Source organism: Oncorhynchus keta, chromosome 17 (genome assembly GCF_023373465.1).
Source record: "Oncorhynchus keta strain PuntledgeMale-10-30-2019 chromosome 17, Oket_V2, whole genome shotgun sequence".
Lineage (NCBI taxonomy): Eukaryota > Metazoa > Chordata > Actinopteri > Salmoniformes > Salmonidae > Oncorhynchus > Oncorhynchus keta.
In genome coordinates this window covers 25,283,132-25,309,362 of record NC_068437.1, presented here as the reverse complement: position 1 = coordinate 25,309,362, position 26,231 = coordinate 25,283,132, and the positions used below count along the sequence as shown (strand labels likewise).

General features: G+C 42.0%; 1 protein-coding gene and 1 long non-coding RNA gene across 5 annotated transcripts in view; both read right to left on the bottom strand.

The window, feature by feature from the left end:
* The window catches only part of LOC118396698 (myocyte-specific enhancer factor 2A-like), a 103,080-nt gene that overhangs the window by 15,737 nt on the left and 61,112 nt on the right, over nucleotides 1-26,231 (bottom strand). For 2 of the 4 annotated variants that reach the window (XM_052465752.1, XM_035791056.2), the window contains exons 5-6: nucleotides 10,247-10,381; nucleotides 7,868-8,087 (exon numbers count right to left, since the gene is read on the bottom strand). In XM_052465752.1, coding sequence (XP_052321712.1) covers nucleotides 7,868-8,087; nucleotides 10,247-10,381 — 355 coding nt within the window. Of the gene's footprint in view, nucleotides 1-7,867; nucleotides 8,088-10,044; nucleotides 10,180-10,246; nucleotides 10,382-26,231 lie in introns of all 4 variants that reach the window. The other 2 variants (XM_052465753.1, XM_035791058.2) reach the window with 2 other exon arrangements.
* Nucleotides 18,915-24,318, bottom strand: LOC127908232 (uncharacterized). The gene is made up of 2 exons (XR_008066424.1): nucleotides 19,785-24,318; nucleotides 18,915-19,396 (listed from the first exon to the last, which is right to left on the bottom strand). It is a non-coding gene; the product is annotated as an uncharacterized LOC127908232 (long non-coding RNA).

The window sequence follows — 26,231 nt, the reverse complement described above, 5'->3', positions numbered from 1 at the left end:
CTCACTAGTTAGTTGTTCCAAGAAATCCATATTCCACTTGGAGGGCCCCTTAGTATAAAAACAAATACAGTTTAGAATGCTTTCTTAATGAACAAAACACACACTGGAAGTGGTAATCCACTGGGAACAACGGCTTCCACGGTTCTCAAGAAATAGAGGAATAATATGTTCAGATAGACTCTTTTTGACACACAAACAGCCCTTGCAATCACTCTTTAAGAGCCTGTAACTCTCCAGTATTAATGAAGGAATCTGCACCGCTTGCAGGCATATTGCATAAGAGAGAGAAGAGTCACATCCCCTAACATTCTGACAAGCTCTCATTCTTAATGCTCAACAGAGTGAGAGAGAGAGCATGGAAAGAGTGAAACTGTGTGCGAAGCATCTCTCATGCATTGAGGAGTGTGACTGTATCACACAAAGAATTCCACATTGGATTGCTAATTAGGTGTAAAAAATGATATCACAGAGTTGCTTTAATTACATCCATATCATTTATGTTTGAGCAAAGCATAAGAAGTTCATAGCCTTCTCGTGAGCCAAGGTTTAGGTATTTGAACGAGAGCCAAAACAGATGGCTCATTTTAGACAGAACAATTGAAAAATAATTGCTATCAAAAACTGCTCTCTGAAAATACAGAATTAAAATACAGCTACAACAATTTGCCTGCAAAACCAGAATACTGCATGTGAATATTCTGACCCTCACTAGGCGTAAATCATGATCACTTAGACCCAGACTACCATGTGGAGCCCACTGCTCTCCACTCTCCGTATTGATCCTGAATCATGTCTGCAGAGCACTGGGACTGAGCCACTGTGAGAACTCTCCACACTTAGTGTCACGCCCTGGTCGAAGTATTTTGTGTTTTTGGTATTGTATTTGGTCAGGCCAGGGTGTGACATGGGTTTTTGTATGTGGTGTGTAGCTTAGTGGGATTGTAGCTTAGTGGGGTGTTCTAGGAGAGTCTATGGCTGTCTGAAGTGGTTCTCAATCAGAGGCAGGTGTTTATCGTTGTCTCTGATTGGGAGCCATATTTAGGCGGCCATATTCTTTGGTTGTATTGTGGGTGATTGTCCTGAGTGTTTTGATGTCCTTAGTCTGTGTTAGTTTGCACCAGTTAAGGCTGTTTCGGTTTTCACTACGTTTATTGTTTTGTAGAGTTTGTGGTTTGGATTCGTGTTACGTTGTGTAAATAAACATGGTCACAATATACGCGCTGCAGTTTGGTCCCGACTCTCCTTCACCATTAGAAAACCGTGACACTTAGAAAAAAGTTCCAAAAGGGTTATTTGGCTATCCCCATAGGAGAACCCTTATAACCCTCTGTAGAAAGGGCTCTACATGGAACCAAAAAGGGTTCTGACTGGAACCAAAAAGGGTGCTACTTGGAAGCAAATGGGCCTTTCTACCTGGAACCAACAAGGTTCTTCAAAGGGTTCTCCAATAGGGACATTCAAATAACTCTTTTAGGCGCCTTTTTTCCCTAAGACTGCAGGAAGAATAGTGGAGCCCTTCCCCCTTATTTAATCTTAAACATGGGCTTTTATGCAACTCGTGCTAAATTAACATCACCCCTCTGCAGAGCCTCATTTACCCGAGGTGCCTGTAATGTTCTAGGAGTGAAATTACTGTATGAAAATCTAATTTCTGCTCAACGTAAGATGTGGTGTATTAACAGAAACACACTTTCATGTGTTAGTTTGTCAGCTGCCAAATCCTGTTATGATCTCAGATTGAAACCAGACTCATGTTCATTCTTAATGAACACATATAGTCAACTCATATCACATGTGGTAAAGACCTCCTTCACACTGCTGCAGAAAGGAAACTATGAAAACGGCTCCGAAAAGCTTTCAAGCTACAGTTCATATGCTTCCACAGTGTGGAGGGGAGAAAAGCAAAGGTGCATTGACATGCCATGTCCTGTCCATGGACAAAATGATTCATTTGCACTTTGCCGCTGTATGTCAATATGAAGAAAGAGTTTTCTTTCTGAGGACAAGTGCTGGCATATCAGATGAGATTAGGGTTTGGATCAGTGCCACCATTCCCTAGGCTTAATCAGCGAACCGGAGCATTTCCCAGGACACTCTCCGTGCTTGTAAGCCCCTCTTAGTGGCGATATCAAGCCACACCACCGGAGGAGAAAAGAGAGTGAGCAACAAGACAGAACTGGTGCAAAAGGCCTCTCCTCTCCCAATAGCTGCTGCTTGTGAAAAATCAGAGCTATGTAAGGAATGGCCATCTGACAGCAGCACTGGAGAGAGAGAGGTTTCTCTTCCAAGCAGTCTGTGTCTGCTGTTCTACCCAGTTTGGTACAAACAACAGCTGCAGTCTCCTGCCAGTGTGCCAACGGCTGACACCCCTCCCTTGGCATGGGGGCGGCACAGCACCCCACAACTTTACCGCTTACCCAGCACAGGGACAGGGCTCCGAGCACGGCCAAAGACCAAATACAGACAGACCAAATATTTCACTCAGCCCTGCCTGAGAGCATCGAATCACCTCACCAACCACAGACTCAAACTTATACCCAGCATATCTATGCTCACGAAGCAGGACATAATTAAATGCATAATCTATAGCTTTAAATATAGTGTCTGTTAATTGCATAATGTATTTTCACTACTATCATAATACGGTATCATATGAGACACAGTGGCCTGTCTGGTAGGTAGAGGGTTAACGTCCACCTGCCTCTGCCTCTCACACAGCACATAGCAGCCATGACAGGCTGTCCGGTCATTGTGTACAGAGGACTTAGAGGGGTGTCATGGCCGGAATACCTCCAGGGTTCTGCTGGCCTAGGCATCTTGCAGGCTCTCTCCAGCCTTATAAGGGCTGCCATGGTACTGGGAAAAACAGATGCACCTGTCAATAGAGGGAAGGAAACTAGAGGGAGGGTCGGATGGAGGTGTCAGTCTTAAAGGAAACACTGTGTTTATTTACCTTCCAAAGAGAATCTGCCGTCTGAACCCTACCTTTTAATATGTTAACCCTTTCAGGCACAAACAAGTTCACAATGAAAGGATAGTCCTAAGAAAATATATAGTGACTGTTGTCATTCATAAACCCCAAACAAAACTTGTCCCACAAACATGTTTGGAGCGACACAAAGTGAGCAGCCGATTGAGAACAAGAGGCATTCTTGATCTGTTACTATTCAGGAGGAACAGATGGACGTGTGACCTTCCTGGTGTCCTTGGTGGTTTGATTGTGTGTCACCATAGCGGTTGGCCAGACATTAGCAGCTGCTGCCATTTTCCTCTGTTACTGTACTCAACCATCTACGCCTCTTCTTTGGAACACATTGGCAAAAAAGATCTGTCCCTTTGGACTGACTCTTGGAGCTTTGGATGCAATCACTTCACCAACCTGTCTAGCTGCAGTCTGAATAATATACTGAACATACAGCATCTCTGTCAGGGTTCTGAGGACAGAACATGCTGACACTCAGCTTGGCTGTCTTGCTATACAGTAAGGACAGTGTACCATCACTCTAACATGTACAGTGGGGCAAAAAAGTATTTAGTCAGCCACCAATTGTGCAAGTTCTCCCACTTAAGAAGATGAGAGGCCTGTAATTTTCATCATAGGTACACTTCAACTATGACAGACAAAATTAGAAAAATAAATATTAAAAATCACATTGTAGGATTTTTAATTTATTTATTTGCAAATGATGGTGGAAAATAAGTATTTGGTCAATAACAACAGTTTATCAATACTTTGTTATATACCCTTTGTTGGCAATGACAGAGGTCAACCGTTTTCTGTAAGTCTTCACAAGGTTTTCACACATTGTTGCTGGTATTTTGGCCCATTCCTCCATGCAGATCTCCTCTAGAGCAGTGATGTTTTGGGGCTGTTGCTGGGCAACACGGACTTTCAACTCCCTCCAAAGATTTTCTATGGGGTTGAGATCTGGAGACTGGCTAGGCCACTCCAGGACCTTGAAATGCTTCTTACGAAGCCACTCCTTCGTTGCCCGAGCGGTGTGTTTGGGATCATTGTCATGCTGAAAGACCCAGACACGTTTCATCTTCAATGCCCTTGCTGATGGTAGGCTTTGCTACTTTGGTCCCAGCTCTCTGCAGGTCATTTACTAGGTCCCCCCGTGTGGTTCTGGGATTTTTGCTTACCGTTCTTGTGATCATTTTGACCCCACGGGGTGAGATCTTGCGTGGAGCCCCAGACCGAGGGAGATTATTAGTGGTCTTCCATTTCCTAATAATTGCTCCCACAGTTGATTTCTTCAAACCAAGCTGCTTACCTATTGCAGATTCAGTCTTCCCAGCCTGGTGCAGGTCTACAATTTTGTTTCTGGTATCCTTTGACAGCTCTTTGGTCTTGGCCATAGTGGAGTTTGGAGTGTGACTGTTTGAGGTTGTGGACAGGTGTCTTTTATACTGATAACAAGTTCAAACAGGTGCTATTAATACAGGAAACGAGTGGAGGACAGAGGAGCCTCTTAAAGAAGAAGTTACAGGTCTGTGAGAGCCAGAAATCTTGCTTGTTTATAGGTGACCAAATACTTATTCTCCACCATAATTTGCAAATAAATTCATAAAAAATCCTACAATGTGATTTTCTGGATTTTTTTCCTCATTTTGTCTGTCATAGTTGAAGTGTACCTATGATGAAAATTACAGGCCTCTCTCATCTTTTTGAGTCGGAGAACTTGCACAATTGGTGGCTGACTATATACTTTTTTGCCCCACTGTATATGAAGACCATGTTAACTTACTGCCTTCAATGTTCCCAATACTCACAGATAGACAACAAATACAGTCCTCTCGCATGCAATAAATGGCCAAGAACCTGACAAAAGCCGTTGATGTCGCAGGCCATGTCGCAGGCACATGTACATGTATACAGACAGTGAGGTGAGGGCCTTTTGGGCAGAGCCACAGACAGTGAGGTGAGGGCCTATTGGGCAGAGACACAGACAGTGAGGTGAGGGCCTATTGGGCAGAGACACAGACAGAGAGGTGAGGGCCTATTGGGCAGAGACACAGACAGTGAGGTGAGGGCCTATTGGGCAGAGACACAGACAGTGAGGTGAGGGCCTATTGGGCAGAGCCACAGACAGTGAGGTGAGGGCCTATTGGGCAGAGACACAGACAGTGAGGTGAGGGCCTATTGGGCAGAGACACAGACAGTGAGGTGAGGGCCTATTGGGCAGATACACAGACAGTGAGGTGAGGGCCTATTGGGCAGAGACACAGACAGTGAGGTGAGGGCCTATTGGGCAGAGACACAGACAGTGAGGTGAGGGCCTATTGGGCACAGCCACAGACAGTGAGGTGAGGGCCTATTGGGCATAGCCACAGACAGTGCTTGAGCAGAGCCACAGACAGTGAGGTGAGGGCCTATTGGGCAGAGCCACAGACAGTGAGGTGAGGGCCTATTGGGCAGAGCCACAGACAGTGAGGTGAGGGCCTATTGGGCAGAGCCACAGAGACCGAATGAGTTCCTCCTGGAGGACTTACTGTACCCGCTCGGCTGGGGCTCACGCCACGCTGGTCTGTCCTACCCAGCATGCCACCTAATGAAATGCACTAAATGATATTATTAACCTCTTGAACCTCTGGGGGCAGTATTTCATTTTTGGATGAAAAACGTTCCCGTTTTAAACAAGATATTTTGTCACGAAAAGATGCTCGACTATGCATATAATTGACAGCTTTGGAAAGAAAACACTCTAACGTTTCCAAAACTGCAAAGATATTGTCTGTGAGTGACAAAGAACTAATGCTACAGGCGAAACCAATATGAAATTTCATACAGGAAGTGAGCCAGATTTTTGAGGCGCTGTGTTCCAATGTCTCCTTATATGGCTGTGGATGCGCAAGGAGAGAGCCTACACTTTCTGTCGTTTCCCCAAGGTGTTTGCAGCATTGTGACGTATTTGTAGGCATATCATTGGAAAATTGACCATAAGAGACTACATTTACCAGGTGTCCGCTCGGTGTCCTCCGTCGAAACTATTGCGTAATCTCCAGGTGCGTGCATTTTTCTATTTTGAACAGAGGAGAAACCAAACTGCCACGAGTGACTTATCATCGAATAGATATGTGGAAAACACCTTGAGGATTGATTCTAAACAACGTTTGCCATGTTTCTGTCGATATCATGGAGTTAATTTGGAAAAAAGTTTGCGTTGTAATGACTGAATTTTCGGGGGGGGGGTTTCTTAGCCAAACGTGATGAACAAAACGGAGCGATTTCTCCTATACAAATAATATTTTTGGAAAAACTGAACATTTGCTATCTAACAGAGTCTCCTCATTGAAAACATCTGAAGTTCTTCAAAGGTAAATTATTTTATTTGAATGCTTTTCTTGTTTTTGTGAAAATGTTGCCTGCTGAATGCTAGGCTTAATGCTATGCTAGCTATCAATACTCTTACACAAATGCTTGTGTAGCTATGGTTGAAAAGCATTTTTTGAAAATCTGAGATGACAGTGTTGTTAACAAAAGGCTAAGCTTGTGAGCCAATATATTTATTTCATTTCATTTGCGATTTTCATGAATAGTTAACGTTGAGTTATGGTAATGAGCTTGAGGCTATAATTACGCTCCCGGATACGGCATTGCTCATCGCAACAGGTTAACCATCTGTATCCTTCAGCTGGGAGCCACAGGGATCAGGGAAGAGCTGCACTCAATCCCTCCAAAGAGGCTGGGGTCATTCTCTCAGTTATCCACTGCCGTAGAGCATAATATGAGGTGTCTGGAAATGTTTAGGATTTAATAGTGAAATGCATGGAAACAACATGCAACACCATACAACTTCCATCATTTCTACCACTACTGGGAGCTATCAGTGAGAGGGAATGCATTCTCTCTGGTTCTATGATGAGTGGGCCATTGGCCCTGTCCTTACTTTGTGCAGTCATCCAAGTCAAAGATGTCAAGGAATGGCCCTAAGTCAAAGTGTTTTCTTTAAGGCAACTATGCCAGTATTCCATAGTTTGTAAAAGGGACATGTTCAGGTCCACACTTTAGTATTCTGACCACAACACCGCCAGCCAGTAGCCTTGCTTTTGTTTACATATTATGGTAATAACCTAGTACAAGGAACTGAACAACAAAATATTATGTACCTGTGAATCTACCCACTGAATAGGTATACAGCAGTACTGTATGTGTTTGGGTACAGTAGGTACTTTACAGGCACAGTGCACATGAATTCAGCTGTAAACTGGGTGAATGAGATGGCAGTAAGGCTAAAGACTGCCCTGCTGTTTCAGTGGCTCCCCAGAGAATAGAGAAATTGTATTTTACCCAGCTAGGTGGTCATGCTGCAGTTGTGGTTACCACTTTTCATGTGACTGAAATGAATACAAAAGCCACACATTACTTATTTCCAATGCAGATTAACTTCAAGCATAGTGCTATTTTTACCATACAGAACTCTGCATCCTGATGAGGCATGGACTGGCTGAATGCACAAGTCCCTCCGCACAACACAGAGGATGTAGCTATTGTGTCAAAACATTACCAGTTCATCCCACTTCCTGTGAGCAATACAAGTCTTAAAAAGGTGTCAAACATGAGTCATAATGCAGCCATTACTATAAACAGGAGCGGTAAACAAGTGGTAACATGAGCTCACTGACACCACTGGACATTTGCTTGAGTCATGAAAGATCCCTTCAAATAAGTGGGACTTTTTTTCATAAACTAGATGCAAATAGGCCCATTGCAAACATATCACATATCAGGCAAATATGGAGAAAGTTATATATGGAAGAGCAAGAGTGAAACTGGTGGATAAAGATCTGAATCTTTACCACCATGGATGTAGAGTCAGTTGTAGTGAGAGAGAGAAAAACAGTGAAATGTAACAGTAATGACCTGCATTGCCTTGACTAGGTGGCCTCTGCTGGCCCCCACTGGAGCCCACATTCCTGTGTAAGGAGGCCTGAGCGGGAGAGAGCATCCCACTGTCGCTCAGAGAGGCTGCGGCCTGGACCTGGCTGCTCATGGAGCCTCCTGGGTTGTAGGACATGGTGTTCTGGTTGGAGACTGGCACTGCCACATGCATGGAGAAGTTCTGCTGGGGCAGCGCTGTGGGCTACAGGAGGGAAACACACAGACATGGGGAGAATCAAAGACCTGGCACTGGGCTGAGGGTCACAGGGGGAAGGAGACGGCAGAGATGGCATCTGTGATGGTGCCACATCAATCATATCGGTATGGTTAACAGAGCAGTCCTATTAACGGATGGCAAATCAACTGCAGCTGGCAAGTTGTTCCTGTTCCTAATCCAGGTTGCTTATTATACAAGTGTATCTTACACTCTTACACATTCTCTTCCATTAACATCGCATTTAGTCTGAATGGCCAAGAAATGACCACAAATAAATATACCCTTGGTTTGTAATGGGATTAAATAATAACTGTCTTGAATAATATGCTTTAAAGTGGAATCTGAAAAATTGCTGTACTACATATGATGCTGTCATAAACTTGTATAATATATTTATAAATAATATTGCAAAAAATGTATAAATTAACACCATGTTATTGTAAATCCACAAAACAATCATTTTGCTATAGAAAATCATTACACATCACTGAAAACATGACATATTCCAAAACATGCCCATTAGCAGTGTACCAGGTGTTCAGTCTTGCACTGTAATAGTCAGCACTGCAAAACAACGTTTTCTCTTTTAACCAGGATGGTGTAATTGAGTCATTTCCAACAATGTGAAAGCATTTTGGATAATAACGTATAGTAAGAATGATGAGTTATAATCACGTGACGTTAATATTACTCTCCTCCATGTCTGTGCAGTGCTAACTATCCACAGTGTGTGAGAGTGACTGTTGACAGTGAGACCACTCCATTCAGCATAGTCCAGTGAGGCAGTCAGTTAGTGCTATTATTAGTGTGTTAATTGCAAACAGTGGTGCCCTCCATGTCAGAATTAGAGAAAACAACAGTTGAAGCACTATACTTTATGCAGGATTCTATGATTGCCACCCGCAATAAGATCACTCTTGTCTCAAGGTAAAGCTCTGTGTAATGGTAGTAGCTTGATGAAGGACTGGAAAATACACAGTGATAGTCCACTGATGTTGTACTTTAGGAGGACTGTACACTTTAAAAAATATCTCCCCTTTGCTCATTGTACGGTCTCTCCTAGTGGGGCGTCCTCCATTCACGTTGGAAAATAATACACTTAGAAAAAAAGATGCCATCTAGAAACTAAAATGGTTATTCAGCTGTCCCCATAGGAGAACCCTTTGAAGAACCCTTTTGGGTTCCATGAGGAACCCTTTCCACAGAGTGTTCTATGTGGAGCCCAAAAGGGTTCTTCAAAGTGTTCTCCTATGGGGACAGCCAAAGAAGATTTTAGGTTCTAGATAGCACCTTTTTTTTTTGTATGATTTGCCGAGGTAAATGGAGGATGCCCCACCAGGAGATGGGGAACCAGGAAAGACCATACAATGAGCAAAGGGGAGATAAACATTATTTTATTTCCCCAGTCACATGATCTGGCCACTGTGGGACTAAAAGAGATTCAATTTTCACATTTGCTTGGGGGTGAAAATTGAGTTTTGGGGAAAAAACACATCAATCACTAAAGCTAGAGAACAAGTCAATATTTAAGCCAGAATGGGAATATTATTTTTTTTCCAGGGGGAAATGTACATTGATAATAAAGAAGCTTCTCCTCTGGAATAAAAAAATGCACTATCCTTTTCATATAGTTTTCAAATGTTTCAAATAATGTGAAGAAACGTGATAATTCCAAAAGATCTTTGAAAAGGTTAAACCTATCAACAACAATGTGATCTTATCAGGCTGTGCCAAAAAATAAGTTGCAGTACAAATAAACAAAATTAACAATTACACTTCCAATGAATGGAAAAAAGGTTATGCTTGAATAGTCCATGTTTGCTTATAGTAGTTGACAGAGGTTGCAGGGTGGGATAATGAACAAATAAGAACAAATAAAAACCAAAAGGTCAAAATCCTTTGTGCCACAAAGCCAAGCAGCAAGAACATTGCATTTACTTACGATTTTATGATTTCTCATCATATTATCAAACTCCTCATTAATTTTTTTATACTTTTCTTCTGTGTGAGGGGTGAGGACATATGAGGCATCAGGGTCCGGGCTATCACAGCCTCTGTGTTCTTTCTTGTTTAGCGCCTGTAGTGAACATCAACATAAAAACAGGAATCAACACAAAATGGCAGGAGAGGGAGGAAGTACTTACACCACAGCGCTTGTACATTAAATCACTCTCTTCGCTTAGTTTGCCGAAACGGTCGTCCATGAGGGGGCTGTGCCCAAAACAGTCATCTGGATCAGGACTGGCACACAGGTCATTATGGCCTTTGTTTCTTAATTTCTGAAATAAAATTGCACAATTCACACACAATGTATACTGTAGGAAACTCAGTCTACTACCACATGACTCTCTGTCTAGCTAGGTTAAAATACATCCCCTACAAACCTGTTCCCAGAACAAAACATGAACATTGTCAAAAATATAAACATATAAGGCATCATTCAAGTCAAGACGCAAATCAATTTAATAACGCAATAATAATTTAATAATTCATAATGCAACCATTATAATAAACCTGCCCTAGCATGTACATTTATAAATAATAAAACATATCTTGAATTCATTTCTTATTTTTTGGCCTGCCAGTGTGCTGGTGTGAGCTGTAAACGTTACAGGTACTGTACTCCTATGCAATGGTTGACAATGACAGAGAAATTGAAATATCACTCCTTATCCTTTCATCATTTAGAGATCTTCAGCATGGGAGAAACTAAATATTTATCTGTCTCTTGTCTCTGACCCTTTCTCTGCCCTCTCTCGTTGTCTCTCTTGCCCCCCCCTTCTCTCTCCTCTATCTTCCCCCCTCTATCTCCCTCCCTCTCTCTCGCTGCATGTGTGTGTTTCAATACATATTTCTTTATCTTTCAGTTATCATAAGCCACCCAGCTGGAAGACACCACGGCATAAGAGGATCCCACAGAGCAGCAGTTCAAACCGTTGTAGACTTTAATTCTGCATGGTTGCCACTCGCAGGATCTTATCAATGTTAAGTAATGTAGCAAATAAAATAGTTTATTATATGTGGTCAAAGACGCTTATTAGAGCATGAAATGGAGCGATTATTGTAAGAGGAACGAGCACACAGTATGGTGTGTTGTGATATAGAAGTCCAATGAGATTTGTTTTACATCTTAAAAGAATCCCACACTATAAAACAAAGGTTTGTGGTAACTTTCTATCAGAGGAGGGGTTCTCTTGTCTTCGTTAAGAGTCTGAATGACGGTGCTGACATGAGCCGATGACAGCTCGTGACAGCATGTGATATCAAGCCAGTCAGAGCAAATCAAGCTTAATTTATATGTGTGTTGTTCAGGTTCCCCTAGCACGCTGGTGCAGGTCCAGAGCTGTGACCTCCCCTGTCTCTGGGCTGCGTCTGAGCCAGATATCTACAGCAAGGCCACTGACTCCTCTGGATGGAGAGGTCACAGTGTGAGGGAATGTAGTTGGGCCCAAAGACACTAATGAGCCCTTCGTCTCTGCCTCCGTCTCCATCACCCTGGAGGTGCTGGAGGTAACGCACTGGCTGCTGTGTGTGTGTGTGTGTGTGTTCATGGTTGTTGCAGCAGCAGCTGGCGTCTGCTGACAGCTCTCTGACAGTACAGTGGTGTCTCGACTGATCTCTATCTAACAACGTGTCTTACCCAACCCTGCTTACAGTCGCTACCAACACGCTGACGAGCTCTGTATGACACATTACTGTTGGATTTCCTAGGCTTGAAATGTTGTGAAACAATGTACCTGTCTACCAAGGCTCAGTTGATCCCAGCAAATTGACCAGTACTGAATCAAACGACCCTCTACTCTAGATTAGGCACATGATGAAATGGTGTAGAATATAAAAGCTTAAGCAGGAGAACTGAAAAGTACCTAAATCTCATCAGTCATATCTGTCTGACAGTGTTGCTGAGGAGAGAGAGAAAGTCTCATGAGTAATGAATGATCAAAGCCGGCCCTAGCCTTTTGGGGGCCCTAGGCAACATTTTTTAGTGGCCCCCGTTTTGAATGTCAAATAGGAAAAAAATATGTTTCAGAGTTAATTTCCTGCAATTCTACACATTTAGCCATGACTTATGCCATGTTAATACGATATCTGAGTGAGATTGACTAATAAACTCATTGGGGGCTCCCTGTAGGTCAGGGCCCCTGGGCAAGTGCCCTTCGTGCCCGGTCGATAATTTGACCATGATTACTACACGTTTAGATAGCTGGCTAGAGTAACTTAACAATCTAAAACAAAAATGCTGACATGCATTAATTGAGTGACTGTCAGTGACTGACATAACATGAGAAAAACTGCTGATGCACAATCAAATGTTGAAATTGCACCTTGTGTAATCTACTATTCTAACTCTCAACAGTTGAGACCCCAACTGAGTTACCCTATAGGCCGGGGGCCCTAAGCAACCGCTTATGTCGCTTATGCCTAGAGCCGGCCCTGAGAATGATACACAACATGTGTAAATGTGCAGTTAGATGCACTTGTGTTTGGTGTGGTACAGAGCAGGGGCATTCTTCTCAACAGAAAAAAACACCTTCCTGTTTACTAAGGCTGTTCTTTAGTTAGGCTCCTGTAAAGGCTGTGTTTACTACGGAAACTATGCACTTTCTCCACCAGACTGCCACAGATCTGATCGGGACCTGCAAATTAAAGTCCCGACCTGCTCATTATGTGAATAGCTGGTTTGGGCTGGTCGGCCATGGCTGTGTGAGATGGGCAGGGCAGCAGGCAGCACTTCCACAACAAGCCTCCAACCAGCCGCACCCCTCTGGCCCTTGGCCGTGATCACTCAGAGAGGGGCCAGTGGAAACATCCAGTGCCAGGGACACTCAGCATTCAGAACAAACCATGGAACATGTTGCACTGAGACTAAACAACACAGAGCCTAACAACGGGTGCTCATATCTAGGTCATTGTCCATAAGAGATGGATTCATAGGTGAAAATTGATCACTCTGATTAGAGATGTCCTGAAATGCAACATCACTTAAAATGAGGACATAATCATGCACGCCTAAGAAAGACTGAATATTTCCTCCGAGGTGCTCCTAGCTGAGCATGCTCAAGAGTGAAGGTCTGGGACAGCATGGCCGTTATTCCTCCTTAAATGACTTGGCATGTTTCTGGTGTCCCACAGACGCTGCCCGCAGCTCCCAGTAAATGGATCACTAAATCAGCACATGGCCAAACAGGTGTCTCTCTACCAAACACCTGTCAGGCCCTGGTTCCCCGGCCCAGCCAATCACAAACAGTCTCACACCGACATGGCCTTAGAAGGGGCCACATGGAACCCTGAAGGCCATCAAACCTTCCCCCAGCCAAGGATTTTACTCCATAATACAAATACATCAAAGTATTGGTAAAGCAATTCAAATCTTACACAAAACCTAGAAAACAAAACCAACCAACTCTGAACGCATTGGGTACAGATGTCATTTCAATGTATAGTTTTGATTTACATTTGGTTGAGTTGTCAACTAACGTGAAATCAACAAAACATTTCACCATGTCACTGCATTTAGTATAAGAGTTGGGTCGAAAAAAACATTAAATGATCTTATGTTGATTCAATGTCATCACAATAATTTTTTGTTGTTGAAATGACATGGAAACAGCGTTGATTCAAACAGTTTTTACCCCGTGGGAAGTATGGTAAACAAATCCAAAATAAAACAAGCGTCCCTTCTATTGCTTTTCAAATTCTAGCTCTGAAACAAATTCAAATTTTCAAAAGTCATGTCAAGCTGTGTGGTTTTATGCTTATTAAGAAAGAAAAGTTGGAGGGGTATGAATACAGTTGAACAGAGAGATTTTCAACAACAACATTTATAATGGAGGTTGGGTGGGGGTGGTGGGTCTGTCTGTGTACGGGGCTGCAGTCAGAGAGTAGTGACGAGTGAATTTGTGTAATCTGTTCACAAGGCCCGTGGAGGCTCATAAAGTTCAGTGGGAACCAGGCCAGCAGCTATTTTCTCACAGCTATCCAGACCTGGATTGATAGAAATGTGTCTCTATACACCAAACATGTTAGTCGGGGATTCTGACATCAAACCAGCTGGACATCATAGTGAGTGTGTGAATTTAGCAGTAAGAGAACAGGCTTTCTGCTTTAAAGGCCTTGAAATGTGTCTCTCCATTCTCAGTATTGTATGCCAAACCGACATACTGACAATAACATCTAGTGTACCTGTATCACTCATCTCCGCCATAGTGACAATAATTGTTCATTTAGCTGAAACTCACAAACATACACAGGAGTATTTGGAGTTTTTGGAGCAGTGTGTTAAATGTACTGTCAATTGTAATCTTTAAAAAAAAAAATATTTTTTACATTACATTTCACCCAGCATAGAGTATAGTGTCCTATAAAGATCCACGTTTATGTCACATAAAATAAACATGAATGTAACACTCAAAAGACTGACAGGGTATTTTTTTATTTTTTTATTTTTTAATAATTGGCTGAGTTTAACGCCAACCGCAGAGTTTATATCATAGCCCCATACACATTCAAAACTGAGGCCACCATCATTTCAGGAGTTAAAAATAAAGTGGAGCTGAGGCTGTTTGTGAAGCTGTTGCGTAAGCCACCTACATTCCCTGTTCCTTGTGAAGCTCTTTCACTGAAACAGTCTGCCTTGGATAGAACACCATTACACTCCAATGCCCCCCACTTGTGTCAAGAGCTTTTTAGATTTCACTTATTCATGTACTGTACCTGAATAAAAGGGAGGTTGGAAGTAGACAGTGAATGCCGCTATAAAAGCCAAACTTCTCAAATGTGGTGAGAAGGCAGGTAGAGGCTGTATTCCAGTGTGCAAAGGTAGCTACACAGAACATACACCAAGATCATACTTTAAGAGACATTATTATTGTTTATAGTCTATACAAAGTATGTATAGTTGAACTACTTCTGCTTCTGTAGCGTTCATCCCCACCCTGCTCATTCTGCACTGTTGTGAATGATCTTGTTGTGCCTGTTGCCGCACTAAGCAAGGTAGCGTGCTAATCCTCATGACATCACCATTATGTCCAGTCCGTTCCATCTAATGTGCTTATCAAAAGGGCCTCTTTGAGTGTGAAGGCAGTTGAGAATCAGCATGGGGAGGCGGCTGATAGCAAGGCTTTCATCTGCTCACAAATATATTTCTCTTATATAACATCTTAAGAGACAAGTCTTTCAGTGTGAGTATGCTCCCATTTTTCCTTTGGTGCTGTAGATTTCACTTGAGGGGGGGAAAGGAACTGTTGGTTGTTCTCGTTTGCACTCTATCTAGTGGCTGTATGTATTGTATGCCATTACCAAGGGCCCTAAAAGCTTTTCCTGTCTACTCCCTGGTACTGGTCATGTTACTGGTATGGGAGTAGGGAAGCAGGGAGGGCTAGATAAGGAGAGTGGTTTTGATTCCCAGACATATCTGGTTCAATCTCATGACCATTCCACATCATCAGTGATCTAAGTGATATCAGGATATGACCTCTCTGTCAGACCATTGTCTGACTCCTCAAATCAGAGGAACTACAGCAGCAGGGCCTCCTTCTCAGTTGGATGGGACGGACTGCATTTTGTTTAGTTATTATTATCGGTCTGCAGCTGTTTGGGAAACAATATACAGTCTGTAATCCAATCCCCTCCAAAAACAGGACAATGGCGAGACAACAGTTCCAAGCTGACACACCAAAAAGACTAACACATGCAAACATATAAAAGTAGAGTGAGCCTAACTGAGCAGTGGTCTGCGTGTGTCTAAAGGAGGCAGACAAGGAAGAGAAAGCCACCGTCTCAGCTCAATATACAATAAAGCAGATAATTACTGTGGTTGACCGGCTAGATTATCACTTTGATAAATATAGCCGCTATATTATTGAATAAGAATCCATTGCACTGCAACGAGCAATACTTTTCCCTCAGAGAGACAGCTGCTCAGAGACTGTTGATTGATGGACGCGACAAAGATATTAGTTGCCACAGTCAAAGAGAACACACTTTCAATCAGCGGCTTGGATATTTTCAGAAAATTTTGCCAACTGGGAATTGAAGTCCAAATTGAGGATAAAGGCATCTCAAAGTCATCATTATCTACATCTTTAAAAGATTGGGAACAAATGAGACGAACACGCTCCATTACATCCAACTAGCTCTAGACATCTATAGAGCACCATGTCGGTATATTTTAGATGAAAATAGATTACATTCAACATAAAAGGGTATACAATTTAAGTAAATAACCATTCACTAAGTTCACATATTCCCCTCCCGACCTCTCTCTCTCTCTCTCTCTCTCTCTCTCTCTCTCTCTCTCTCTCTCTCTCTCTCTCTCTCTCTCTCTCTCTCTCTCTCTCTCTCTCTCTCTCTCTCTCTCTCTCTCTCTCTCTCTCTCTCTCTCTCTCTCTCTCTCTCTCTCTCTCTCTCTCTCTCTCTCTCTCTCTCTCTCTCTCTCTCTCTCTCTCCCCCTCTCTCTCCCCCATCTCTTCCTCCCTGTACCCCCAGAGTGGATCATTAGCTGTCAGAGCCCTTGAAACCGTACCCCCGCCCTCAACTCCCATTCCTGCTCGCTTCTAAAATATTCATAAGGACAATTAGGAGTTCCGATACGGCGGGTGTGGAGGGCTGGTGTGGGCACGGAGGGCTGGGGGCGCACAGCGGAGGGAAAGGGCAGGATGTGCCAGCAGGACGTCTGTTCTGCAACACTCTATACCCAGACCACAGACCTGGCCTCATCAATCAGCAGCCCTCCCTGACACCCCCCCCCTCACTCAGGCAGGCTAGTCGGGGAGGGTGGCATGATGCCAGCTAACCCCCTCCTCCTTCCAAGTAACTCTGCTCTGCCCTCGCCCCTGGGCAGAGGGGAGGGGTGGGGCGTCTCACACTACCCATTGGGGTGGGCTCGTGGTTGTTCCTCTGTCCATTCTGGTCACTGTGGTCTCTCATGTCAGCTCTGCACTACACAGCGGGCACCAAGGCGCTCTAATGGTGGCATGTCTGTCATTAAAGTAGTTCAAACCAAATTAGGGCAGCTCATGTCTGACCTATTTTACATATTCTGACGTTTATGACGTGTCTGTTAAGGTTGTCAATCTGGCTGTTCCTATATGAACCTGAAAGAATAATGAAGTGGTTATTCTCTGAACATTGTGTTGCATGTTGCCACTGAGCTGCATGTAATGAATTATTTTCATTACAAGTTAGGCCTTGCTTTACAAAGAGTTTTACCATACGCCATGGTAGGCCTGTGCCAGTTAATCAGTGCCATATGCCTCTAGAAACTAAATAATACATCACTTAAGACATTTTAATAAAGTAAAACACAAAGGAATCATATATCATGGCAATGTTGAAATCATTCAAGTGTTTATGGGATGATGTCAGCTAAATGTAATCCACAAACATTTGCCAGAACAATGAGGTAGAGAGCATAGAATTGTATTAGTAAAGGTCTTCATTCCTGGTGTTACAGTTATTACATTCAATCATGTATTTGAGTGTTGGAGATGCTTTCTCCCTCACGATCTCAAGTTGAATCAATAGGATCATAGAAATATTCCATTAGCCACGGTTTGATGTCTAGGGATGAGCTCTGGTGTTAGCATTAGCAAAGGGCTGGGGGTGAGCTCTGGTGATAGCATTAGCAAAGGGCTAGGGATGAGCTCTGGTGTTAGCATTAGCAAAGGGCTGGGGTGAGCTCATGTGTTAGCATTAGCAAAGGGCTAGGGATGAGCTCTGGTGTTAGCATTAGCAAAGGGCTGGGGGTGAGCTCTGGTGTTAGCATTAGCAAAGGGCTGGGGGTGAGACTTGTTAGAATGCAATGCAACGTATTATGCATTGTTTTATACTGAACAAAAATATAAAACGCAACATGTAAATTGTTGATCCCATGTTTCATGAGCTGAAAAGAAAATCCCCAAAATGTTCTATACGCACAAAAAGCTTATTTCTCTCACAGATTTGTTTACATCCCTGTTAGTGAGCATTTCCTTTGCCAAGATAATCCATCCACCTGACTGGTGTAGCATATCAAGAAGCTGACTAAACAGCATGATCATTACACATGTGCACCTTGTACTCGGGACAATAAAACAACACTCTATAATGTGCAGTTTTGTCACACAACACAATGCCACAGATGTCTCAAGTTTTGAGGGAGCACGCATTTGGCATGATGACTGCAGGAATGTCCACCAGAGTTGTTGTCAGAGAATTGAATGTTAATTTCTCTACCATAAGCTGACTCCAATGTTGTTTTAGAGAATTTGGCCGTACGTCCGACCGGCCTCACAACCACAGACCACGTGTAACCGCGCCACCCCAACATCTGAATTCTTCACCTGCGGGATCTGAGGAGTATTTCTGTCTGTAATAAAGACCTTTTGTTGGGAAAAGCTCATTCTGACTGGCTGGGCTCGGCTCCCAAGTGGATAGGCCTATTTCCTCCCAGGCCCACCCGTGGCTAACAGATCATAACAGATCAGCTGCTGGTCATTCTGAAATAACCTCCGTCTCCAGTTCTCTAGTCTTTAAACGGTCAGGCTGATACACAAGTCAGTCTGGCCCTGGTAGATACAACGACAACTAAAAGTTTTAATATCCATAGATTAGGACCTCATTTATTTATTTAAATGTACTATTTTCTTTATATGAACTGTAAAATCTTTGAAATGGTTGTGTGTTGTATTTATAGTTTTGTTCAGTGTATGTGTAATAATTAGATTGAACACTCATGTTGTCATTTTCTATGCCTTGTTCCTTTTCCTAACAGAAAGTGTTCAATCTTTCTCACTTTGTGGATTCATAAATGAAGTGTTGGTCGACATGTAATAAGGTGCAAATGATTGCTTTATTTTTCAAATCAAATCCAAGTTTATTGGTCACGTACACAGTTTAGCAGATGTTATATCGGAACGCTATAAGCAGAATGCTTATGCTACTAGCTCCTAACAATGCAGTAAAATGACAAATAAGTACACAAATAACTCAAACGTTTTAAAAAGGGAAAAGGAAAGTCAGTATGAATCCAATTAACAACCCCAATAGCAATGTAACAGCAATCAAAATGCAATCTATACTATATTATACTATATCATTAGACTATATTCTATATTCAGGTCTGTGTAGTGTTGCTTGTGTAAGATGCTGCTGCTCATGCTGTTGCTCAGACTCAGGCCATGATGAGAGGGTAATCCAGCCCAGCGGGCTCTGTCCCCCTGCCAGGTGCCAGGTAACCTAGGGACAGGTTAGGATCTGTCTCACTTGCCCCAAGACTGGGTTCAAGAAGTGAACTGCACCCACACCAACCAGTTCTAACACAAGAGAGTTTAACAGCAACAAAAACATCAGTGGTTATATCACAAACATGTCTGAAGACATAAACCACTGAAACACTAGTAATACCTTTCAATCACACAGCGCCTTTCCCTAAGCTACGGACACAGTACATGACAAAGAAGCAACATAATGCAAATCCTACTCAGATGAGCAGCAGAAGGAAAATGTTATATATATAACAAAAAGAGCCCGAATGCTGTGTAATTTGTCATTCAGTCTAAAAAACATGTACTCGTGTGTCATCTCTCTTTTTTTCCCTTTGTGAATGAGTGTGAGTGTTATTTGTACAAAGCTGTGAGTGCAGAGCTTCAGCACTTGAGATTAGAGCATGGCTCATTAGTGTCATTGGAGAGTAATGTTTACCGGGGACCGCCATGGCTGTTGTTCTCTCTCCTTTTATTCCACCCTCTCCAAGAAGACCTAGTTTTGAAATGAAAAATACGTATCACACTTGAGAGGGAAGGATGGAAAAAAAACTCTGACGTCAATGAAGCACGACATGTGCCCGAAAACAAAAAACTATTGGCTGTAACCTGGTAACAAGCATCAAAGTGAAGAGTGCAGAGGCTTTGTTGACGAACAGGGGCAAATGGCTAACAAACACACATGCACACACTCTCACACTTCATTGGAGACTCTACTGGTTGTGATAAACTGAGGAATATTTCACTGTTCATGTCCTCTGTTTTTCTCAAACACTAACATGGGTTTCCACAGCAACCAAGTCACAGTGAACGTGAGGGAGAAGAGACAATCATAGTCCATTCACGGTTTGTTACATAAATGTGGACTGAAATAGGATGTTCTATGAAAGACTTACATAAAAATTATCACGATTGTTTTTTTCATGGAAGAAAAAAACTCCTAAGACAGTGGTGACCCTGTTTCTAGTGAAAGCCCAGAGGAAAAGGAGTCCTTGTCCTATAAAGAGGTGCACTTTGAAACCCAGTAGGAGACTGGCTACAAAACCATTAGCACTCCTTCACTCAGCCATGCAAAGGAAGGCTTTTCAACCAACATGTGTACTGCACCTCAGTACATGCGAAAGGGTAACGGTTCTGTTACCTAGAACTACAAAGAAGAAATCCGAAAAATGTATCAAACGATATAAAAATATATGAGGAGCTTGGCTTCTTTCAGAGTATGACAGAAAACATTTGTACAACAAAGCCTGACCAACAACTTGACACTGGAAGTAAAATGAAGTAGTGTTTGTGTGCCATTCTTTCATCGTGTAGTGATAAAGTACAGTGTGTGTTACTGTAAATCAGACTAAACGTATTAGTATCGCTCCCTAGTCACATGTGGAGGCAGATGAAATGACTCAGGTGAAAGAGGATTGCAGTGCCAAGCATATTTCATAAAACCACAATCAACAAAAATATATCACAGTGTTTTATCTGGTCTTTTATGCAAAGATAGCAGCACTATTTCTGCTTTCAAGTTCTACATTTGTGATTCCTTGTTTATTTATAGGTGCTTATATATATGCCTGTGCTCCCTGGCCTGCTCAGAATACTGTGTTTGTTTTGATGGTGCAGACTGATTGTACAGGTTAAAGTGATGCTTCAACTGTATTTCAGACAGCAGTTTTGAAAGTAGTGCTCGCTCACGAGCCAAAACTGGTGACTTTACAGGGGCGTAAATAGCATACCCCCCTGTTATTGTAATAGGGAGAGGTTAGCATGGTATGGTATTTTGGTATTTTATTAGGATGTCTTCGGGATATGATATTTGTGCGTCTGTAATTCTCACTCATCATTATTCAAAATTCATTCAGGATTATCTTTAATCATAGTAGCATCCACATTACTGTAGATGTATTTAGAAACATTCTATTCTTATTTACAATAAAAGTAAAAATGGCACAATACATTATTTACCCTTCGTTTCTATTGGACACAAAATCATCTGAAACACAACCAAAACAAACAGAAAATGGCTCCAACAAGTTGGTAGAGTCACAAGCTTGATGTAGTCATTGTGTACTTGGAATATGGGACTAAATACTACACTTTTGACTACTTTAATAAACATATGAGTGAATTTGACCCAATACTTTTGCTCCCCTAAAATGGGGGGACTGTGTACAAAAAGTACTGCACGTTAACCTCCTAGTCATTGTATCAAATTCAAAGTGCTGGAGTACAGAGCCAAAACATTTGTCACTGTCCCAATACTTTTGGAGCTCACTGTATTTTTGCATTTTGTATGATACAGTATATTACGAATTTGTAAGTGCTTAAGATCCTGGATTGCACCTTTAAAGGACTTTCCTGGAATACACAGCAACAGCAACACTCAAGCACCTATACTGAACTGGATACAGACAGCAGAGATGTAGGTAAATAGCCCTTTGCTTCGTTTTTCAAATCAAATCCATTACCTAAATATGAATATTAGAACAAAATAAAAAAATATTAAAGATACGCCTAAATACATGTTCAGGGCTGACCCTTGTATTTCCATTTCAAGTCACATTTGCAGAGCACGTTCCCAGACACTGACGGCCTCAGTCTTTATAGTATGAATGTATGGGGAGAAATTGACACTTCTATGCATATCCTACTCACTACAGACCAATCCCATAAAGAATCCTGTTGCGACAAATATATCAATACAGAGATGGCTTCTGAGATAAAGTCGCCAATACAGCTTATCAAGATACTAAATATTACAGTTATAATATCTCACCATGCATAGTACTCTACCAAACCCCCCCTATGGATATAATTATACAAACCAGGCATAGGTAGAAATTATTTAATGTATCATAGGTTATAAAAGTGAAGGGGAAAGCAAATGAATGTCATTTTAATAAAGCTTGAGAGCCCAAAAGTACATATTTGTTTTTCTGCTGGAATATTAAAGTTGGTCGGCTGGTGTATCAGAATGCCCTGAATCTACTTTAATACATCTATGTCAATAGAACTAACATTTGACTGAGCTTAAGGTGTATTTCTAATATCATGGATGCTCAGAGAGAGAGCTGTAGCTGCATAGCAGTAAGGATGAGAAGGTGCTGCTGAAGAAAACAGATGAGGAATTTAGACCATGAGGTAAACTAGTCACAACATATGATGAAGTACAACTTATGGGAACATATCAAATTAAATGATGGCACTATAAAGATAAAAAGGCTGCTCAGACTGCCTAAATTACTTTGTTAGATATACTGTATGCTTAAACTGGGGAAGAGCACTGCCCAATGCATTCTGAAATCTTGCCAGATTATATCACTTTGCAGGCAGTGTAACCCTGATGTATAGTGTGGACATTGTATGTAGAATAAGTTTAGTAAAAACATGTGTTAATTAGGGGAAGTGGGCTTTTAGATTCTCCCTCCAAGCGACCTTACGCAGACGAGCCAGTGCAGCTAACTATGCGTACCCTTCAGCCATCTCAAATGTCAAACAAGGCTTTAGTGGACCACAGAGGGATTCTGGGCACTGGCCAACCCAAAGTCAAGTCGCTACGTTAAGCACTTGCCAATTAAAATGTAATATTGTCTTTTGTGTTGTCATCTGTGCATATCAAACATAAATTAGGCCCCTGACCCCTTTTAGATTAATCTTTCAAACTTGGTTAATCATCCAGGATTGGGCGAGTCAGTGACATCACTGGAGCGTGAGGTACAGATGTGGGATCTTAATTTGAGCCAGTTTGCTACAGCAGGAAAAAAATCCTGCAGCAACAGGAAATTATCATTATTATGTGGATTATAATAGACATTTTTGTGGGGAGTGATACACTTTTCGTCAGGGCAAATCAAGTGTCTGACAGTTCAAACTTTAGAAGCCTTTTAAAAACTCAAATACACTACAAGTTTGAATTTCCTGCTAGGTGGGAAAATTCTCTGCGGCAAAAGAGTGATCAAATGATCAAATGAAGATCCTACATCTGTAAGTGCCATGATCCGTGTGATGCCAGTAACTTTAAGGCAGGGGAATCTCCTCAGTACACGGCAGCTCTATGTTCTCCTGGGATGCAACACTGTGTCATAATATGATACAGTATGGTGATTACTGACTGTTCATGACTCACACAAAATGTCTGAAATTGAAACCAAGTATTCAATTTAGACTGAAGCTTGGATTTTTTTACACCTTTGTCTTGTTTTATTGAGACAAATACTGTTAGGTGCATGTTTACAGCATACTTCATTGTATGCACTACTTTCTACTGAACATCGACTACAAAATCCTGTTTCACACCTACCAAGCTATCCACAACTCTGGACCCAAGTGCCTGTCTGACCTCATTCTACCCTCCTGCCCCACACGCACCCTTCACCCCTCCATGTCTGTCCCCCTTGTCAGCCCCGCAGCAGACTAAACACTATGGGTAACAAGGCTTTCAGTTGCACGGCTCCACGGCTGTGGAACGCACTTCCAGACACTATTAGGGCTGAGTCTCTTCCAGACACTATTAGGGCTGCAGAGTCTCTGGCCTCCTTTAAGACACAGCTCAAGGCAGTGCTGTTCAGGAAAGCCTTCAAGGACCTATGCTATTTCTGTTCTCGTGTCCTCCGGATCTGGCCACACCTGTATATAGCTTTGATTGTTGTTAATATTATGATTATTATTTGTATTATATTATTATATGTTCCAGAGAGCCAGCCCTCTGGAGGAGTGATTTGTATGAGAGAATTCAGGAGTGGTGACAGTTTCTCTCTGTGCCAGCCAGAGCCTCATGTGACTGTCCCCATTATCTTGGAATGTCACAACTATAGATACACAAGCCTGAATCTGTCTCTGATGCGCCACAGAGGGAGCCACTAGGCGTTTGATGTTTATTACAATGTACTTACTCACTAAGCCTAAGTCAACAAGAGTATGGTCATAATATTCAACAAAAACTAGCACCATCTCACAGTAGAATGCTTTTTCAACTATTCATTTCTATGATTGATTCCTGCAATTCAGGAACAGTTGTGTGTATACACGTATTACCTGGGAAGTCTTGGTGTGGTTACTTGGATTGGAGAGATGAACTAAAATGAAAGTACAAATGTTTCCATCATATCATCACTGCATTATGTGGGCCATTGAAGTGCAGTTGTCGGGCATAAATACATAGCATGTCATGCCGTTGCAAGGTGTCTGGTGTCCACTGCCTGAAAAGCACGATTCATCCCCATAAATGAAAGGAATACATCTTGTCAAGTGCCAAGAGTCAAAGTGAGCAACGTATTTGTCTATTTGAGGACTTCATCGTTAAATTGATAGCTCCACTATAATAAAATGAAAGAATTTCCATCATGATTTGTGTCTAATCAAATAAAGCATCTGTATTTTGATGGGTAGAGTGAAGGGTTTGAAACAGAGGCTTTCCTTTCCCTCTCTTCCTCTCGCTCTTTCTGTGCAGACAATTTTCTTCACATTCACGTTCTCCGCAGAAGCACCGGGAGGAAGATAATTGATCAATCAGGCAAATTGAACAGTCTGGACGGCTAGCCCACCATAGCAGATGTGCCAATTTGCATTCATTAAGACAGAGATGAGTCTTAATCACTGTACTGGATTTGATTGACAACATAAACAGCCCCTGTCTCAAATCCTGGGACCACTGCTTTGTATAGCTCTTTTCTATATTTTAAATAGTCGTTTCTATATGCAATGGCATTTGTTTTATGATCCACTGCCAATGGCCAATGTGGTTACTATAAGCAGGCTTAGTGGTGAAAGAGCGGAGTGATTTAAATGAAACGTAGTGGAGGAAAGAGAAAAGCAGGCCCAATAGACCTGACATTATGAAATGGTCAGGATTGACATATATCTTTGGATTATCATTCTGAATGGTGAATGCCATTCATCATAACAGATGATCATTGAAAGTAACAATACAGATTCTCAGATAAAAGGTTCACAGGTTTCTCACTGCAAATCTAGAGTCATTTACATGCTCATTCTTCCACTGAATGACTTGTTTACCTTTAGAACACTCAACAATGACAAATTATTTATTTCCAAAAGCACATTTAACAAATATGGCCTCTCTAATGTTGCTGGAAGATAAAGGTGAATTTGCATATGACTTCTCTTACTTACTCCACAAGACGGGCATGTAAAAAGACAAAACACAAAAAGTGTAGTCCGGCTCTTTACAAGCTCGGGCAGCTATTTGAGTAAAACTGCAGTTCCAAATTTGATTAAGGATTATTACTAGCCTGGACTAAAGTGTAGCCTACCAGTTGTGTTTAAACTAGTACAGCTGTATAATCCCATGCAATTATATCCACATCCCCTATTTTATGAGATTACTTTAAATGTGTTCAGTTAATGTCAATTTCGTTTAAATGCAAACTTGATTAATCCAAGCATTGCTGCAAATCGTAATTGTGTTGAAATGCTCTAAAGAAAAGCACAGATGGACATTCCTGTGAAGTTGATTTCAGGGAATTGCAGCTAGACAGTGAGGAGTCTGTATTCAGAGTTGCAGTGGAAGGTTATAGAATAGCTAAAGGAAGATTTCATTAGTTGGGGAGGAAGAGGAGAAGGGATGATTTGATTATTTTAATTACCTACAGCAGCATTTTCATTTGAGGTACAAATAGAATGCAATAATAAACACAACAACACTGTAGGACAGCACCCAAATCCAGACATGAACAGCAGTGATGTACTATACAGGGTAGTATGACATATGCAAGCTGGTCTGACTGTTTCTTTATCACAGTGATATTGATCCAGTTGAAATGCATTTGATCTATCCTCTGTACATCAGCCTTAATACAGATTCTCAGATAAAAGGTTCACAGGTTTCTCACTGCAAACTGCTAGTAAAGAAAGGGTACCAGAAACTAAAATG